The sequence below is a fragment of the Python bivittatus genome, unplaced genomic scaffold, assembly GCF_059951505.1.
Source record: "Python bivittatus isolate LINGU-HERP-01145 unplaced genomic scaffold, Pbiv_v1 ctg000530_np1212, whole genome shotgun sequence".
Classification (NCBI taxonomy): domain Eukaryota; kingdom Metazoa; phylum Chordata; class Lepidosauria; order Squamata; family Pythonidae; genus Python; species Python bivittatus.
Genome location: NW_028277085.1, coordinates 4,621,734 through 4,640,663, shown reverse-complemented (window position 1 = coordinate 4,640,663; position 18,930 = coordinate 4,621,734). Strand labels below are relative to the sequence as shown.

The 18,930-nt window shown below is 43.9% G+C and overlaps 2 protein-coding genes across 4 annotated transcripts in view; one reads left to right on the top strand and one right to left on the bottom strand.

Annotated features, from left to right (window-relative positions):
• The window catches only part of LOC103053945 (uncharacterized), an 18,145-nt gene extending 11,407 nt beyond the window's left edge, over positions 1-6,738 (top strand). Inside the window, exons 11-20 of the mRNA XM_025172317.2 lie at positions 35-251; positions 837-983; positions 1,449-1,580; positions 2,059-2,132; positions 3,222-3,339; positions 3,865-3,957; positions 4,687-4,800; positions 5,176-5,295; positions 5,974-6,034; positions 6,328-6,738. Coding sequence (XP_025028085.2) covers positions 35-251; positions 837-983; positions 1,449-1,580; positions 2,059-2,132; positions 3,222-3,339; positions 3,865-3,957; positions 4,687-4,800; positions 5,176-5,295; positions 5,974-6,034; positions 6,328-6,599 — 1,348 coding nt within the window. The 3' untranslated portion in view covers positions 6,600-6,738. The remainder of the gene's footprint in view (positions 1-34; positions 252-836; positions 984-1,448; positions 1,581-2,058; positions 2,133-3,221; positions 3,340-3,864; positions 3,958-4,686; positions 4,801-5,175; positions 5,296-5,973; positions 6,035-6,327) is intronic.
• Positions 2,143-18,930, bottom strand: LOC103054192 (synaptotagmin-5-like). Of its 3 annotated transcripts, XM_025172313.2 has the most exons (6): positions 18,701-18,930; positions 17,362-17,492; positions 13,330-14,228; positions 11,873-12,038; positions 10,890-11,056; positions 7,911-10,575 (listed from the first exon to the last, which is right to left on the bottom strand). In XM_025172313.2, coding segments are annotated over exons 2-6 (1,389 nt in total). In that variant the 5' UTR covers positions 17,363-17,492; positions 18,701-18,930; the 3' UTR covers positions 7,911-10,419. The 3 variants fall into 3 exon arrangements, with proteins under 3 accessions (XP_088004554.1, XP_025028081.1, XP_025028080.1); XM_088148428.1 differs by lacking the exons at positions 7,911-10,575; positions 17,362-17,492 and adding an exon at positions 2,143-2,915; XM_025172312.2 differs by lacking the exon at positions 17,362-17,492.

Below are 18,930 nucleotides of genomic sequence, written 5' to 3'. Positions count from 1 at the left end.
GCACTTTCTCTCCTGTTTTCCCTTGGTTCAACAGGGAATCTCAGATCCAGTTGCAAAAGGAGAAGGATCTCCTACAGGCTCACTGCCAGGAGCTTGAAAGACAGGCTGAAGAGTTGGGCAAACAATTGGGCGAGCAGCAGTCGGTCTCCCAACATTGGAGAAACAGATGGGAGCAAGCGGATGTCACTTTGAAGACTACGGAAGAAGCGCTGGAGAAAATGAGCAGCCAGAGCCAGGCCCTCCCAGCCAAGGTGTGGGGGGCACCTTTTGCTGCTGTAGTTTTGTTCCCCTTGCCTTCTGGCCTTTCATCTGTCCTAGTCCTTTTGGTCTTTCAGCTGCGAGCTTGGTGAGGATCGAGCGGAGCACAAAAGGCTTTCTGGAGTCCTCCGCCAAATTTGCAGGTGGAATAAAGGAGTGGAGAGGACAAGTTCTCCAACCACTTCTCAAAGACAGGACTTTCCCCACAGTGCTAAAACTGCCTCTGCTGTGAACGTTTCCCACAGGAAGAGTTCCTGGAAAGAAAGGGTGGGAAGCCAGGGAGGGAGTGGCTTGCGGGAGAAAGGATTGTATAGTGAAGAGCAGGACGTTTACATGCACTCCTTGGCCACCCACCGCCCATGAGAATTAGGTCAAAATTCTCTTCTCCTAGACGTTCCACCAGAGATTGTCTTTCCTCCCATGGATCTTGGAGGAAAAAAAAATCCTGAAGAATTGCTCTGCCCAAAATTAGTTGATAACTTGGATTCTTTTTTGCTGGGTAGAGATGCACAATCAACTCAAGTAGAATTACTTGTTTCAGGTACAACAACCCTCCTACTTTTGTTCTTCCTTCTCAGCAGGTGGAAGCCCCTTTGCTTCTCCAGATACAGCTGGAGGCTTGCAAGCAGGAGCTGGAACTGGAACAGAACTGTCGGCAGGCTTTGCACCATCAGGTTCAGGCTCTGCAGTCTGGAAGCCAAAACAGTGCTAAGCCTACCCCTGAGGTGAGAATCGGGATGGGAATCTGCAGTGCCCTTCTGGTTCTCTAAGCTTGGCTCAAGCTGTCTTCAACCTAGATGTGAGTTAACTCTCCCCCTATTGCTAAAAAATAAGATATGAGCAATCTGAGCGCTGCAAAAATAATTGATCAATGGAGGCAGCTTAGCCTGCTCATAAGAAGGGGCCAAATTAGTAGGGCAGAAAGAAAGAAAGAAAATGCAAGAATGATTGAGTTGTGTTTCTATCAGTAGGGCTAGTACTCAAATCATTGCAGTCACTGAGATTCTTCTGGCTGTGGCTTCCTAATGTTTTCAATAAATATTCTAATCATTGGATTTTCTTGGGAGCTTATTTCAGGGGTTCCAATCTTGCTTGAGTGGGTAAAGCCCAACACTACAACCAGCAAACCTGGTTATAATACAATACACATTCCCTTTGATTATAACTGGTTCTCCCTTCTGTCATTCTAGATGTTCCCAGAGGAAGCAGACTCAGATATCCTTGTAGTCCAAGAGGAGCTGCAGAAGGCCTGGGACCTGCTGAAGACACGCGAGATGGTGCTTGAAGAACAGCGGCTGCAGCTGGAATCTGCCAGGATCCAAGTACAGTATTGGCTGTGAAAATCTTCCCTCTGGAAAGGAGCCAAACAGTCTTCTTCCATAGGCAGCCTCAGAAGGATGCAGAACATTGAAACAGGGCTCCTGTATTTCCTTAAACCACTCTTTGTAACCATGGTTTGTTGAATAAGTCACCATTCATTAGGTTCACACCATAAATCATGGCTCATCAACCATGGTGCGGTATTGCACAGAACCAAACTGCGTCATGTGAAATGTGAAACCTGCAGCTATCGCTGCCTCCAGGACCAGTACCTTGCAACTGGCATCCTTGGGCAACCATCAAGGCCCATGGATTCAGACAGGGTCCTGCTTAGACCCTCCCCAAAGCCCATCTTTTCTGGAACTTGGCACAGTTGGAACCATATTCAAGTCTCAATGATGTCCTGGCGTACCTCTGCAGTATCTGCTCAGGGCTGGCATGCTTTTTGTCTGCTGACTGGTGTTTCTTGTTTCCTGGCAGAACACAGAGTGCAATTTGGAGAGGCAGAGACTCGAACAACATGTCCATGCTTTGGAGGAACAACTTGCTGAAAAGTAAGGAAAACAAGGGAGCAAGGCAAGGATCTCAGGGTATAACAGACTATCTGATCGCCACGGGGAATGACATGACACACATTCTCCGGGAAATAAATTACAGTGCTCATCCTTTGATAATGCCACAGGAGAGGGAAAGGAGAATTCAGGTTTGCAGGATCTCTTTTCTTTGTCTACTAGAACCCAAGCCCTGCCATCTGGAGACACATTAACCCCGTAGGGTGAAAAATTGGTGGTTGCTGGAAGACTTTGTGCATTGCCAGATTCTTTCCTTTTTACCCAATTTTCTCCAGTTCAGCAATATAATTTAGGGCAGGATAGTGGGAAACAACTGTCATCATCACCATCATCCCTGTCTCTTACAAATCTGTTTTGCTGAAATGAAGGAAATGGTCTTCTTCATTCAGTGCTTTCTCAGTAGCATTAGTTTACCAACAATATATTCAACTTATTATGTTAGCTTCATTTTATTCAACTGCTTATCTCTGCTCTTCAGTCCATTATTTATAATTATCTGTTGAGTCAATTTATAAGCTCTCTCAATTGCTGAAGCAACTTCAAGCAAGGGGCAGTAAATTAATAACTACCTTTAAAAAACAATAGGAGGAAACTAATAACAGCAACATAAAACACTGTAGGGGAGAAACACCCCCCCACAAATGAAAAGATACAGTCTCAGATGTATGATCCTTATTATGGGAGAGGCGGGCGTTGATAGATAATGCTGTCATGTTGTGACGAATTCCGCAGAACAGTAATACAAATACTGCAATACCAGCATTTCTGGAGGAAAAAAACAATGTTTCATAAAATGTCATGTTCCCATGACCAGCAATGCACTTTCAAGGAAGACTGGGTTATCACTGCATAAAAAGAAGGGTGGGGGGAAACTTCAGATCTATAGGACATGTCATTTCATTTTATTTCCTATAATACCTGGAGATCTCCATCCTCCTCTATTAGCTGCTGCTGCTTCATTTTGTTTTGTTTTTTATATCATTGGGTACCAAAAGCATAAACATTGGATATGGTTTCCATGAGATACTGTCTGCTCTGCAGTTTAGTTCAAAAGAATTCTTATATCTCCAGGGACAAGGCTTTGAGAGACCTCAGGCAAGCCAAAGATGTGGAAAGAGCTGCGTCGGAGATGAGAACTTCATCAGAGCTGAAGATAACAAGAGAAGGTCTGGGTGCCTGTTATGAGAAGGTTGGTTCTGGTCAAGAAGTCCTGTCAGTTGGATCTGGCAGGCCTCAAATATGCTTTAGCTCCATGTAGAAGGCACCTCCATGTTCGGAGGCAGAAAACTCCAGTTGCTGTGGGACAAGTGAGCTTCTTGGAGACATCCAAAGGGCCATGGTGAAAAACCAGTCACAAGTCTGGATGAGCCTCCTGCTTGACCCAATGAAATGTTTGAATTAGAATTGATTTTTGAAATAGAAGGAAGATCTTAGGTCATTATTCCTTTCAGATATACATTTGGAAGCCTGAAGAATTGGTGAAGGATGGAGAGCCATTGGTTATGCTACATGGCTTTCTAGACTTTAGCAAGGAGAATAAGGAGGTTATATGTTGGATAGATACCTTGAAAGGACACTGTAGTTTATCATCTCCAATCCGTTCACCAAAAGTCCTGAGACATTTCTCACCTCCAGAAAAGAGAAGCACTCACATTTGGCATTGCTACATTCAGGACATTCTTTCTGTCCCCAAAGCTCTGTTTTTTCCACCCAGGGCCATCCTTGTGGCTTGGATGCCAAGGTCATTGGGAATCCCCCGCAAGAGCTAGAAGGCCTCAGACTACAACATCATTTAGTGACTGAGCAGGTAAGATGCCTTTGTCATGGCATTTGTTCACCTTCCCATCTTTCTCCTGCTGCATCTTTTATGTGCAGTGGCTGAGGGCAAAGGGAGGACCACTGCAGAAATGGGATTGTACAAGCCTTCATGGACTGATCACCACTTCCAATAAGAATGGACTGGTATTATTGCAGTCCTTCTGAAATTGCACTCACTTCACTTCCATCCCTGCCATCAATTACACCAAAAGGGCACCTAATGCGCTCCAGATGTATAACATTGCAACTCCCATGTTGACTGGTGGTGGGAGTTGTAGACCCAGACTGGCACATGCAAGGTGAGGAAAGGTTTGACTGAGAGATCATTTGGGGTTGTCATTTAAGTTAGGTTTTCTGCTGTGGAATTGGAGATACAGAAGATGTTAAAGGGGTAGGAGAAGACCTGGGCAACCTGGTAAGGACTCTGTGTGCTCAGTGGGCATGGAATGGTGGCTGATCTATGGGAGAGGTTCTGAATAGGGTTTGCATTAATGAGTCACAGACAGAAGCTGTCTTCCCATTCCTGTACATTCCAAGCACCTCTTCTGAACTGGATCTGAAGCATCACACAGCCCTTCTTTCCCATGCTATCCACACTGCAATCTTTGGTTGCAGATCCTACTATTTAGATTTAGCTAATATGGCTTTAGTACCGTCTAGAATCCAATTGTTATTAATCAGAATATCACTTATATGTTCTCCATATGTTCTTCAAAAGCTGAAGGACCTGTTCAGACAGAGGCAACAGCAGCAAGAAGGACCCAGGAAGCATCATGATGGGGGGCTCAAGGAAAAGAGCTCGGCAGCATCTCAAAATGCTCCAGAACTGCTGGTGAGACTCCACCTTTCCTTTATCTTGACAGGCCACTAGCTGAGTCCCAGCTGCATAAATACCAACCTTGTTTTTAATAACTGGGGATGGATGTGGGGAACAGTGGTGACCAAACAGTCCTAGAATGGATGCTAAGTTTATATTCTAGGTAGAAGGAATCAATTCTGGAGCTCCATCTTTTACACCAATGAGCATTTTGCAGGGACATTCAGTTGGCCATGGTAGGAAGCAGGGTACTGGACCAAGCCAGGTTTTAGTTTGATGCAGCAACTCAGCTTTTTTCATGAAATGTGATTTTGAGGATGGGATCTTAGCCTTGAAGATGAAGAACCATCAGAAATTTCCAGAATGACTTCTTGTTTGCTTCTTCCAAAGACCACTGCAAGTGAATCCCTCGGGCTTCCAGAAGAAAGCTATTTGGAATTTGGGGGTGCATCCAGAAGTGAGGAAGCAGCACAGAGCTTTCAGCAGCAGCTGAAAGCAAAAACTGAGATGGTAAGCCCAACCTTATTCAGAGAGAGCCCTTTGCAGGTTCCATCCTCAAAAACAGCTGCTGAGAAAGAAGGTTGTTTTGTCAATCACACCTCAGTAGCTGGAAGATGCTACTGAAGCTAACTTAAACCATATTTGGGATAGCTATAGGGCAAAGAGACCCTTTCTCAACCATTTGGGGGGTTGTTTTCAGCCTGCAGAAGCTTACTCAGAAGCAAGGCATGTACTTCTTTCTTCACACTGGCTATCCTCATTTTCGTTCATCTCCTTTCTTGACTTGGGGTTCTTGAAATGTGTTTAGACTGAAATTCCCCAAATTCTCATAAATAAACTGTATATCATATTTGCAGTTGAGTTCCGCTTCATTTAAACGACGATTGAGTAAAATTGAAACATATTGAGGGTTGCATTTTTGTATGAGGTTGGTTTTATTTTCTTTTTCCTTGGTGAAATTTAACAATAATTCCCAGGCTTTCCTCTGACTTGGAGAGGGTGTTATAAGCATCCAATCATTGATTTGAGCTTTGGGAAAAGGTTATTTGAAAAAAAGCAGGATCATCAAAATAATTTAAACGAGATCCAAAAGTCAAGCATTGCCACCATCATAATCCAGCTGCAAGTTCTCAAAGGTGCCTGGGGGCCCCTTTGCAGAATTCTGCTCATTCGTTTTCTCACTTCCAGATTTCTGCCATGGCGTGTGAAATTCAAGCTTTGAAAGAGAAGAATGAGAACTTAATAAAAGGTGAGGAGGATTTACTTCTCATTTTAGTATGGCCCCAGCTTTACTGCAGAAGGATGAAAAGAGGCTAACACACTTTCTAACTTTCTCTAAGATTCAAACCCTTTTTTTTTAAATTATAATCACTACTGATTGGAGAAATGTTCAGCCACCTAAAATTCCGCTCCCTTTATCATCCAATGATTGATTGAAAAACCTCTTTCTCATCTGAGTTGCTGCCCTGAAAACTTTTGGTGCAAGAGCTATAGGATGGAGTGAATGATGGTTAAAACTGAGCTTGGCTTTTCTCCCAACAGCAAAACTGAGATTCCAGCAACAGATTCAGCAGATCCGCCAGCTTTCAAAGCGACAGCCGGAAAAGAGTCCCAGTGAGCTGCTGGTTCCCAGACTCTCCATCAGCCCCAGAGATGATCTGCAAAGTTCTCATTGCAATGAGATGTTGGCGTTTTCCCCACAGGGGGTGAGGCTCCATTCTCTTCCCACGGGAGCAGGGAAACCCAGCATGCAGCTGTATGGGAGCAATGGCTTCAAGCCTGCTCTGAGGATGAGCAGAGTGGCACCTCTTTGAACACCAGGATGGTGCAAAAGGGCCCCACACCCCTCCCTCCTGATGCATCTCATCAACCACATGGGAGCCTCTCTGATACATCTTCACCAGCCAACAAGCTTTTATTAGCCCCTATGGTTTCTCCAAAAGGTCCCCTAAGCCATGCTCAGGGTGAGCGGGCTTTACTCAGCCCCTGCAGCTCAGGGCTTTTGTCCCCCAAGCCTTTTGGGGCCCCAAGACCATGGTCCCCTTTCCGAGAGAGTGCTGAATCGCCAGAGAACAGAAGAGAACTGTAACAACCAAGTTTGGCTCATGGGGCAGAAGAAACATCACTGGGGGGAATCTTTGAAAGATTTGATCTTCAGAAGGCAAAAGCCAAGCTTTGTGTTTGCCCTGAACTTTCTTCTGCTTCTGATAAGGCTTCCTCCTTCTCCTCTTCCTATCATCATCATCATCATCATCACACAGTCTACCAGATAGTTTTGACTGCATTTGGTATTTTGGACTATCGAAATCTTCCCAAGGATCTAGGGTAGTTAAAGATATTGTCTTAATATATGCACTCTTCCTTTTGTTTCAGACAATACCTGTTTTGACAGCTGATACACCATTTAAACAGTGGTAAAAGGATATATCTAAGTTTGTGTGGCAAGGGAAAAAAAACACAAATTAAATATAACGTGTTACAAGATGCAAAGGAAAGAGGAGGATTGGGTTTACCTGATTTGAAATTGTATTTTTCAGCTTGCTGTTTGGTTTGGATGAAAGAGTGGGTGTTGCTGAGAAATAGAAGGCTTTTGGAGTTGGAAGAACATGACCTGAGATTTGGATGGCATGGATATTTGTGGTACGATAAAGTCAAGGTTAATGTGGATTTTAAAAATCATAATGTTGGATGTGCCATATTGAGAATATGGAATAGATTCAAATCCAGGTTGTGCCTGAAAACACCTTTGTGGCTCTCAGCACAAGTAGCATTCTATAGACGAGAAATAATAGGCAAATACTAATAGCTAACTTATCGTGACACACCAGAATTTTGTCAAGGGGAATACAAAATAAAATCAAGTGAACAATTGGTGGCAGAGGGATATACAGTGGTACCTCGGGATACAAACTTAATCCGTTCCGTGACTCTGGTTGCAACTCGAGTTGGTCTCAAGTCGAGGTAAAGTTTCCCATAGGGTTCAATGTAAATCTGGTTAATCCGTTCCGCCCTCCGAATTTGGTCGCAACCCGAGGCAAATTTCCCCATAGGGTTCAATGTAAATCCGGTTAATCCGTTCCACCCTCCGCCCGAATTTGGTCGCAACCCGAGGCAATTTCCTCTTCAGAGCCTGACTCCCGCCAAGCCTGCTCTGCATTTTCTTTGGAGCCATGCTAACATGCACACCAAAAACCTTCACAAAACACCACAAAACACACCACGAGCCTCACCGAACATCTCCTTGCTACCGCGACCTCGGCCACAGGAAGCCGCGACTGCGTGACAGCAGGGAAAATGGCCGCGGATCCGGTTCGTAAGTAGAGGCAAGTTCATAACCCGAGGTAAAATTTTCCTGCCGAAGCTGGTCGTAACCCGAAATGTTCGTTAGTAGAGGCGTTCGTATCCCGAGGTACCACTGTAGCTGCCAGTGGTTTTCTTATTTACAGTTATCAGAAAGATTTAAAGTAGACAAAATATTAATATACAATTGAGCCCAGAAGTCTTCCTCTTGGGACTGATGGACAAACAGTTGGAAAAAAGTCACGGAGCTTTGTTTTCGTATATGATAACCACACCAAGATTATTGTATGCACAAAGGTGGAAAGATTTGGCAATACACTGAACGGAGGAATGGTTGGTGAAGGTGACAGAAGTTGCTGAGGTGGCCAAATTGACTTCCTTGATCAGAGAAAAGACAATATCTACGTTATTGCTGACTGGAAACCCCTTATGGACTTTTTGCATAAAATAGAAAAAAAATAAACTTATGATTTATGGTTCTGGTGATTAGATAGGATAGATTATAGAAAGAAGAGAATCATGATGTAAATTTTTAGAGAAAGAGGTACATTTATAATTGTACTTATGTCTGCTATAAAGAAGATCGGAAGCCACTTCTTTGTATCTTTTTTCTTTCTATTTTTCTTTTCTTTTTTCTTTCTTTCATGCACTTTTAGTTCTCTGATTTCTTTCTTCTTTTTTCTTCCATATCCTATATTAGTCTGTATTAGTTTTTAATCTTTGTTTTTAAAACTTTTAGTAAAATTATATATATAAAAGCGTAACGATATATGCACTGTTCCAAGTAGTGTATCTTCTTGTCATTAATGAGATTCTCTCCATTCCTATCGTGTTCAAGAGCTTTTCCAGATCATCTGGGATAGCACCAAGCACACCGTTAAGGCCACTGGTGCTTTCTTTTTCCACACTTGCTCAATCTCTACTTGAAGGTCTTTATATTTCCCTATTTTTTTTCTAGCTTGTTCTCACTGACCCTTTTAGCTTCAGTTACTGCAATGTCATTTATCCATACTTGTTTCTTTGTAACCTCCTCCTCCTCCTCCTCCTCCTCCTCCTCATCATCATCATCGATTGCTTCTGTTGTTGTGCTACTTAGAGGCTTTGGTTTCCTTTCAGCACACTCCCCTTTGTGAACAGTACTCCCATCATTCCAAACCTCCTGTACAGATTACAAGAGCTATGATGTCTTCAGGGTACAATTGAAGGGTGAGGACTAAGGACCTTGCTTGGTGGAATGAGTCAGCAGGCTTTGAAACACTCCACTAAGCTGGCTAACCACATTGTGAAATAATAGCATCGTTTGGGTAAGAGAGACCCATCACCTGGGATTTCACAGACACAAACCCATAGTCTTCTTGGTGACAATGCAGTTACGATTTGCCACTGTCTTCTTCCACAGTGCTGAGAAACATCTTCCCTGTTTCTCCATCAGCTTGGAATCTCCTGACAATCTCCCATCCAAGCACTAGTCAAGTGTATAGTTTGACTCTGCATAGCTTTTTAAGATCAGACTAGGATGGCCAGATATATAATAGATGTCCTCATAGTTGGACTGCAGAATGGGGGAAAGCAACAGTTTCTCATTATGAAAGAGTAGGTACACAGTAGCACATGTCATCAAAAACCAGCATAGTGCAGTAATGAGTGTTGCGCTAAGCGGGGAGATCTTGTTGACCTCTAACCTCAGCTCTGAAAGCTTACTGGGTGACTTCAGGTAAGTCTCTCACATCTCAACATGCCTTACAAGGTTGCTCTGAGGATATCATTAGAAGCATGCATGCTCCCTGGAGCTCACCCATGACCGTGTTCATTCCACAGCAGTGGCTCTTGTGCAGAATTCTTCTCTGCATCATGGTGCTTTGCTCTTGAGTCTGCTTCTGAGCACAATGCCTAGTTTGACTTTTCTGATAAAATTTTTGATTTCTGTTTGTAACTAGTCATCAAGAGTTATGCAGATAAATCAGGTCTCTAGCAGTTGCTGCAGTACATGCCTTGAGTCGAGAGCCATCAACGTGGCAATGAAAAATGATCTGTGGTCCTTTCTGTTTCCATCCTCTCTTCCACCTGGATTGGAATCTATTGTTTTAATCCAGAGTTTTGAAGAGCTCCCAACAAACTCATTTCTTTCTGGACAAATAACCAGGATTGTCCATTTGAGAATACTTGGAATATACTTGAGAAGACTTAGAACTGACTTGAGAGCACTTGGAACTAGCTTTGAGTCTTCACTGGCATGGCTGCTGTTGCTTTGTCCCCAGAATTCCTTTCTTCCAGACACAAGAAGGATTGGCACTTTTTGCCACAAGAGGCAGATGATACTCCAGGGCATCCAGGTTAGGGCTGAAAACCTTCAGGCTGTATCAAGTGCCAGCGGGCAGACTCCACATTTCCCAGGGTGTACATCTCTTTCCAGTGGAGCTGCCCCATCCCTGGGACATCAGGCCCAATCAAAACTCGACCCACAACCCAGCTGCGGGGAAAGAGGTGAGCCTAGGAGATTAGGAGCAGAAAAAGGAGAAAACAAGAATAAATTGTAGTTTAAATACATTCTTTAGTAAATACCAGCCCAGCTTCAGAATTACATTAGAAGAGAAGCAGCTTTATTTCACAAGATCCCCAACTGTACAGAAGGCATTCCCCATGCATTGTATGGTCTGGGACCCTAGGTTCACCCACACCATTAAGCTATGGCTTGCTTAATAACCATAATTGGAGTTCATGCACAAGCCATGGTTTACAGACCTCAAAAGCTGGGGGAAGGAAAGGAAGGGAGGGGAGGAGGGAGGGAGGCTCCGTCCACTCACTTGGATAACTGTGAACTCCAGAAACAGTCGTTGTTTCTGGATATCTCCAGCAGGAACACTGAAGAGGAATGGGATATTCCATACAGGGTTATAACCTGCTACGGACTTGGTCTCTTTCATGTCAATGACTTTCCCATCATGGTAGAAATTGATCATAACATAGTGGTCTAGAAAAGGGAAACAAGCGAAAAGAAATGAACTCAGGTTTGACAGACATTTATTTATCTACAGAATTGATATGGCTGTCTCTCTCATATAATGATTCTAGGTGGCTCACAACAATAAATAAAAACAGAGATTAAAAACAAAATCCCCCTTCCCTCCAGGTGCTCCCTCAACCCCCATCCTAGCCCAATGCTTATTTATACATAAGAACAGCTTTGCTGGATCAGATCCAGGCCCGCCTTAATCCAGCATTTTGTTCTTCACCGTGGCCAATCAGGTGCCCCAAGGATGTTTGCAAACAGAAGATGGAGATACACCTCTTTCACACCATTGTTCCTCTGTAACTGATATTTGGAGAGACGCTGCCCCCAATTTGGAGGCAACACTGAATCTCAATATGAAGAGCCCTTGATAGACCTGTCTTCCTCCCATCCCCTTTTAAACATATCCAAGTTAGTTGTCATCACCATCATCATTATCATTCTGGAGGTTAATGATGTGCTACATGAAGTGCCTTCTTTTGTTTGTTCTAAACCAGTAGATGACCCCTGGTCCTATTGCGAGGAGAGAGAGGGGAACATTTCTCCTTGCCCAGCTTCCTCATGCCATGCATAGTGCTAGACCCCTTCAATCATATCACCTTTCTTCCAGGCTTGAGTCCTTCTACACTTCTCCTGGAGAACATGGGTTCAAGCCTCCTAATCGTTTTGGTTGTCCTTTTTTTGCCATTCTTCCAGCTCTTTTATCTCCTCTCCCCAAATGTGGCAACCAGATTCTTGTAGAGCTGGATTCATGGAGGGTGGAAGTCCGTCTCTTACCTGGTGTCCCAGGAAAGCAGGTGAGCCTCTCCAGGTTCTCTGCTTTGCGGACCAGAACTTTGATGCGGTTGGCCAGAGCTTGATATTGGAGCAGGAGGAAAAGTTGCCCCACTGAGTTGGGCTGAGACAGCCAAGCAGAAGATCTTCTGTCCTGAGAGCTGAAACACTGCAATGATACAGCATTATGTTAAAAGAGTCTGTGAATGTATGCATGAGGAAGGAGTGAACCCAGGCATTATGCTTTTCAGAAAGATCCCATTTTCTGTGCCACACCTTACAAGCTGGCACTTAATGGTGACACAGAGATGGATGTTCTCTGTGTAGCCTCTGTGCTGTGGAATGTCTTCTCCTCTACATAGGTTTGCTGTCTGTTCTGTGTGTTCAAGAAACTGTTATTTATAATTAGAATCTGCTGTTCCTTTGCAATTTAAGAAGGAAGGCAAATTGTCTCCACCATTTTTGGTCATAGAGGAGATGCTTCAAAAGTGCAAAAAACAACTTTAATCTGCCATTATGGGGTAACATCCAAACAAATTGACTTACGAGCTGCAGCATTTACATTTATGATGTGATCAGTTACGATAATTGAGTTCCATTATTTCAGTAAGGCTACCTAAATCTGAACGGTACCTATGAATTCTAGAAATAACTTGCATAGGAAGATGGTTTATACATGTATTCAATAAATAAAGAACAACAATAATATAGCATACATTTAATATGCCATTTTATCAAAATCTTCCTTGTTTTAGAGTTCTCAGGTAGTAACCCCCCAACAATTCCCATCTTTTTTAAAAAAAAAACTTTTTCAGTATGCATTTCCCATTTATCAACTACATCTAATTTTTGCTTGACAACAAGAACTGGAATAAACTTACTTTAAATATCTAATAAACCCATAAATTAATAATAAACCTGATTGACAGCTGAATAGAAAAGCCCTGGGAAATTAGGTCAAAGACATTTCTCAGGGATGGGCAAATGATGCCATCAGGCCCTGGGTTTACCTCTCCGACTGTTCCAAGCTCAAATGGCTGAAATTCAGCAGTGAACAGCACAATGCCCCACTGAAAAGCTGGTTGGAAAATAGAGGCTTAAAAATGTCCAACCACACTTAGCAACTCCTGGACAGAATATGAAGCCAGGAGGCCCGTGAATTCCTTGGCCACTGCTTTCCCTCTATGGGGGTGAAAATACTATATATACAAGTCTACTTTGATATTGAAAAAATGATCTGAAGTCATTTGTAGCTGTTTTACTCAAGAAAGCATTTATATTATCTAACCCATTAACTGGGGCTACCATGGAAAGGGTTGGATTAATTCCTCTGACTGCAGGTGGGGCTTGATGTACAGATGTTCCAGTTGAACTCCCATCAGGCCAGGATTGTATAGGCAGGGATGGTCCAAAAATGCCTGGAAAGCACTAAGTTACGGAAGGGAGAGCAAACTCCTCACCTTTTTGATTTTGGTTTTGGTGGGTGACAGCTCCTGTGTGTAAACAGAGGAAATGTTTTGCTTCCATGCCACCTGGGTGCACGGAAACATCACCTCTCCGAGGAACGAATTCTTTATGCTGTGGAAGTTCTTGGTGTAGACAGCAAAGCGGAGGGTCAGCCTTGATAGGTCTTCCAAACTGTAGCGGCCAAACTGGAATTGTTCATGGAACTCAGGGTGGAGGCTCTTTTTGTGCAGGGCAGTGCGCTGGGGTTCATCAAACCTTGGCAGGACGTACACTTTGACATAGGAATTCCGACTGGCCCAAAACCCTGTGGGAAGGTGGGACAGCCTGATCACTGTCACTGTCAGCAGGGCTCGGGGTTGGGAGTAAAACAGTCCAAAGTGAAGATGAGGCCGTGTCTTTGTAGTGGTGTTGTTGGAAGAGGTTCTTGAAACAAAGTAAGATGATGGGGAGTTGGTGCCCAGAATGGGATGGGAGAGAAGGGTCCTTTCACTGGCAAATCTGTTGTCCCCAGAGATGGTACATCGACGTGTCCAGCCTAGGTGGGACCGGATCAGCAGTTTTTGAGGAACGGGGATATTGGGAAGGGAGGCTCGGCCACAAAGGAAGCTCTTCTGTGGGGTCTCCTGGATGGACAAACCTGGTAGATTAGCAGCGGTAAGCGGTGGGTTATTTTGGACCTCCCCTTCTATTTGGACATATTGCTCCTGGATGGGTGCTACCATCTTTACAGAAGGTTGGGCTACCTCCAGTTCCAACAGCATCTGATCCAACGGCTCTGCTTTGCTCTTGCTAAGACGACGCTTCTTCAGTTGATACCAACACACCGTGCAGCCAAGGAAAAAGCTGAAGCATGGGAGAGCAAGTGTTATGCTCCAGAAGACCAGCAAAGGCACTGTGGGGAGAGAAGAAGGGAGGCAATGAAAGATCTTAATAAGAGTTGGTGTGGCTGACAACTTAGATGGAGAAGACCAAGCTTTTCGCTCCTCGGTCCATTTACAGCTGAAAAAGACATTGTGTTATAAAAAACTGCACGGTTTGTCTAAATAAATGCAATCTCTTTCCGTGAATGTTTCAAAAATATTTTATTGAGTTTTGATCGAGCAGTGCCAGTGATCACATGTAATGAATAGATGCAATAATTAAATGCAACATTACTATCCAGGATGAGGTTGTGACTTTTTAAGGGAGAGGTAGATTTTGTGATTCTTCTGGTTTTACATTCATGAAGGACTCCACAAACTGGATCCATTCTCCCCAAACAGATACGCTAATGGGTGTCTTTGTGATCTGATCAGCATCTGCAAATATACCAGCTGATATGTCAGGCAAGAAATGTATATCAAAGTGCTGCTGTTTTGCTTTAAATAGGTACTGTAAGAGTTGAATATTGCCTTCAGAGACCCACTGCTAAGTTCTCCTATGGAAGAGGATTTTAACATTTTGTGATTATTTTATAGTTGCTGGTAGCCAAATACTGTAAGCACTTCTTACTTGGCATTTGAAATGTCTCCAAACTGGATAACACCCAGGGCAATATTTCACTATGTCTCATCTATCTATCTCTCTCTCTCTCTCTCTCTCTCTCTCTCTCTCTCTCTCTCTGTCCGTCCGTCCATCCATCCATCCATCCATCCATCCATCCATCCATCCATCGCCAGATTCCAAAAAAGATTCCTGGCAGTTTACAATATAATCAACAATTTAATCAACCATAAATTAATCGCCCAGCCCCACATTCCTTAACTAGCAACAACTTTGTGGTTAAAAATACAGATGAAAAGTTCTGTGCAACAGCTCTGCATTCACTGCCTTTTTAAATACTATCAGGGAAAGTGCTATCTGGATGTCCAGGGAGAGGGTATTCCACAGTGATGGGGCCATGAGAAAAAGGCTTGGTCTTCTGGCCCTTCCTCCTTGAAGATCACATAAGGGGTTGATCACATAAGGAGTAACATCCCTACTCAGGACAAGTAGACCAAGGCCAGTTTTCCTTGCAGAAGACAGTCATGGAGATACCTGGGCACCAAGCCACCCTAACCTTTTAAATTGTGTTTGGAATTAAATGCGGTGCCTGCAAAATTTGTGTTAGGTGCCAGCAATGGCTCTCACCCATCAGCAAAACAGCTGCTTTAGTTTGTACCAACTGCAGCTTCCAGATAGCCTTCAATAGCAGCCCCCAAGAAGCATGTTGTAGTAGTCTAGTCTGTCCCAGATGGGATGAAGGGATGGGATGTCCCAGATGGGAAAAAGATTCCTGGCAGTTTACAATATAATCAACAATTTAATCAACCACCACCGTTTTTTAGCCCCTTGGAAACTCAGAAGGACCCTGACATTTTCCATAGCAGAACCAATGAAGCAGAGAAGAGAAGGGAAAAAATAGGAACAGCCTCCCCACCCCCCCAACCCCCCAACCCCCATCTATCCTGCATTGATTTTTTTTTTCTTTTCAAGCATGGCTGCAGAACAGCTTAGGAACAATTGTATCAGTTCAACATGTTTGGTTGGAAGCTAAAATAAACCTAGCCTCACCTCAAAGCTGATAAAGATGATGGAAAAACCATCACTTATCAGAAGACCAGCAGCTTTGCTGACGCAAAGCCATTTGAAGGAAGGGGGCTGGTGCATAACCCACACCCTTTAGAAAACACTGGCATATCACAATGCATGTAAACAAGGGCCTTTGTAGACACCATCTTGACTTTCTTGACCGTCCCACTCCACAAAGATGCCCCTGGCCCCTGGCCCCATTCCTGGTGGCCCCGGAGAAGCAACCAAACACCAGGAGAAGACCTAGTTAATATTTTGGTGGGACTATCAGATCCATGCTACCCACATCTTCACAATGACTAAATGGTAGGAATTACTGTAGTGGGAGTTTCTTCTGTCTCTCTTTGCTGCCACCTAAGGGACATTGGGATGTTTGCAGCCCAGATCGGGTAGCCATAATCTTGGAAGTCCACAGTCGTGCCCTGGATATAGATTTACATCACTCACCATTAACAGCGGTTGCCCTGAGAGCTGGAAAAGAAATGTTCTCTGATTTAAAAAAGAGAGAGACAGGTCTTTCGCTTGCAATTTCTAAGATGCTGGGTCAAGTGAAAGAATTTACTCTAGAACAGTATTTCTCAACCTCAACAACTTGAAGAGGTGTGGACTTCAACTCCCAGAATTCCCCAGCTGGCTGGGGAATTCTGGGAGTTGAAGTCCACACCTCTTCAAGTTGTTGAGGTTGAGAAACACTGATCTAGATAAACATGTGCTTTTGTGAAAATTTATTGTGGGGAGGGGGAAGTTATGGAATGATGCCACTCTACAGGTTGTTGTTAGGCTACAAAGATTCCAAATGCTGCATGAGAAGCGGAAAAGCTCCAAGGAGATTTCCTCCCCACTGACCCACTCCCAGCCTGGAGACGCAGCATTGGAGAAATTATCCATATGTTTTGCTTCCTAGCCATAAACAGAGTAAGCTCAGATTGGCTTACAACTGTGACGTGATTCTTTGTTCCACCTCCCTCCGTGGCATATTCAGCCTCATTTTCTTGAACTGTCTTGATCTGGTGCATCAAATACAGTGGGGCTTATGGTTAGAAGTAGACAGGAAAAATCAGGGAGGGGTGGGGAAAAAATGCTGTTTCTACTGTCTTGCCTTCTACCCTATTTGACAGAGGTGAGTCCTCCCTTTGAAAGGCTGATCACTTCAGTTCCAATCTAAAGAACCTGTTCCTAGGAATATGGAACAGGAAGCTAAATTTGCCCACGAGTAGATATCAATGATGTCCCCAAAATCAGAGGCAGAGAATTGAGAGTGTCAGGTTAAGATCAAGGAGATTTCATATCTGCCTAGCTGTGAAAGATCACCAAGCTGATCATAAGCACATTCCCATCTTAGGGCTTCTTCTACCCCCACAAGGTTGCTGTGAAGGTAATACAGTTGGGGAAGATCCATTAGATCTTTGGCCAGAAAAGGGATGTGAAAAATAAGGAACAGTAACAAACACACTGAGGGGAGGTGTTTGACTTACTTTTCAGTGGGGTCTCTGGCTGGAGTCTTTCTCTGGCCCCTGCAGCCTTGAATTTTCTCTCCAGTTGAAATTCTCTTGGGTTTGGAAAAGATTGGTCCTGGGGCTCCAGGGGCTCCAGGGCCTCTTCTCACCTGCCAAGATGCCGGAGATACAGCGCCAGCGGCTGTTTATGTTCCTCTGTGTAACTCAGCACCTCTCCCAACATCCCCTCCCTCCCCCATCACTTCCAACAAAGGTATTTGCTGTTCAGCAGGATTGAGATCTCCTTGCAAGTTCACAAAAGTGTCTTGAAAGGGAAAGGGAATACAGTAGTCCTTCTAATGACTCACCACTCCTGTAAATGGCTTCCTCAAAACTCACTTTTGTGGGAGGGGCCTCCAGAAGCTCTTGAGCTGGGCCAAGATCAGATTCAGGGTCAGGAGTTGGTGGGATGAAGCCCCACATTTCCTCCATCTCCATTTCTGCACCAGTCCAGGACAGAGAGATGGAGGAACATCTTCCTTTTGCCTTGCTCTTCCCTTCTAAATGCCCTTTCCTTTAGATGTTTAGATGTCTAAACATCTAAAGTGCAAGAGGCTGCTAATACGTTATTACTATTTCAAATAGATCCCCAGCACTTATTGTTGGCTGGTTGACTTAACCCAACACCATCTGTGTTCTGGTGTGTGCAATTGCAGGCAAATGCTCTACAGACAAAATACACACACTTTCCCCTTAAAGATTGTACTGCCAACAAAATATTTAAAAGACTGGATGCAACACTCAACATATATGCCAAGCTATATATGAATAGATGCATACCCACCATGTAAAAACAACAGGAAAAATAGAAGACTAACCATGGGACACATGGGTGGTGGAGAGATAACATTTAATATGTTTCAGCTGATGGAGAAAGAGTTGGAGATGCCAGCCCACTCAACAACTGCAACGTTTCCTCTATTTTAAGGGCTGGTGATAAGCAAACAACTTTATCAGGACTCTGCAAAATTTTACTAAGGAGAGAGAATTCACTCGTAGGGCACCAGAGAGGGGCCTGAAACACTGGAAAATGGCTGGCCTAAAAACTCATGTGCCTATTTGCTTTGGGGCGGCGGGGCAGGGGAACACCCTCCTAATTACAGCAGAAGATCCAGACAATGATCCAGAGAGGTGATGGGCTGCCTTGGATAGCTTAAATAACCCATTTCAACTCAAGGGTCTCTAAAGACAACCAAAAGAAGCAGGGATAGATAAGAGATGCAAAAGAAATCAGAAGGGCTTTTCTTGGTAAATATGAATACAGTTGAAGAGTGCGACTCCAGGGAATTTATATCTTCCCACCCCAACCTTTAAATACCTGTCATTTCAGATTCTGAACTTCAGGGGTTTATATTCCGCTGTCCCACCCCTTGGGTCACCATCTCCAGCTTTGCAGAATCTCCTTTTCTTTTCACTGAGGTCCTTTTGGTGGAACTGGGTGCAAAGCAGCAGTTTAGGAAGTTACATCTACAATTGCAGAAGGCCGAGGTGCTCAACACTTGCAGCGCAGGAATTTGCTTTCTATCTCCGAGCCAGTTTGTCTAGCAA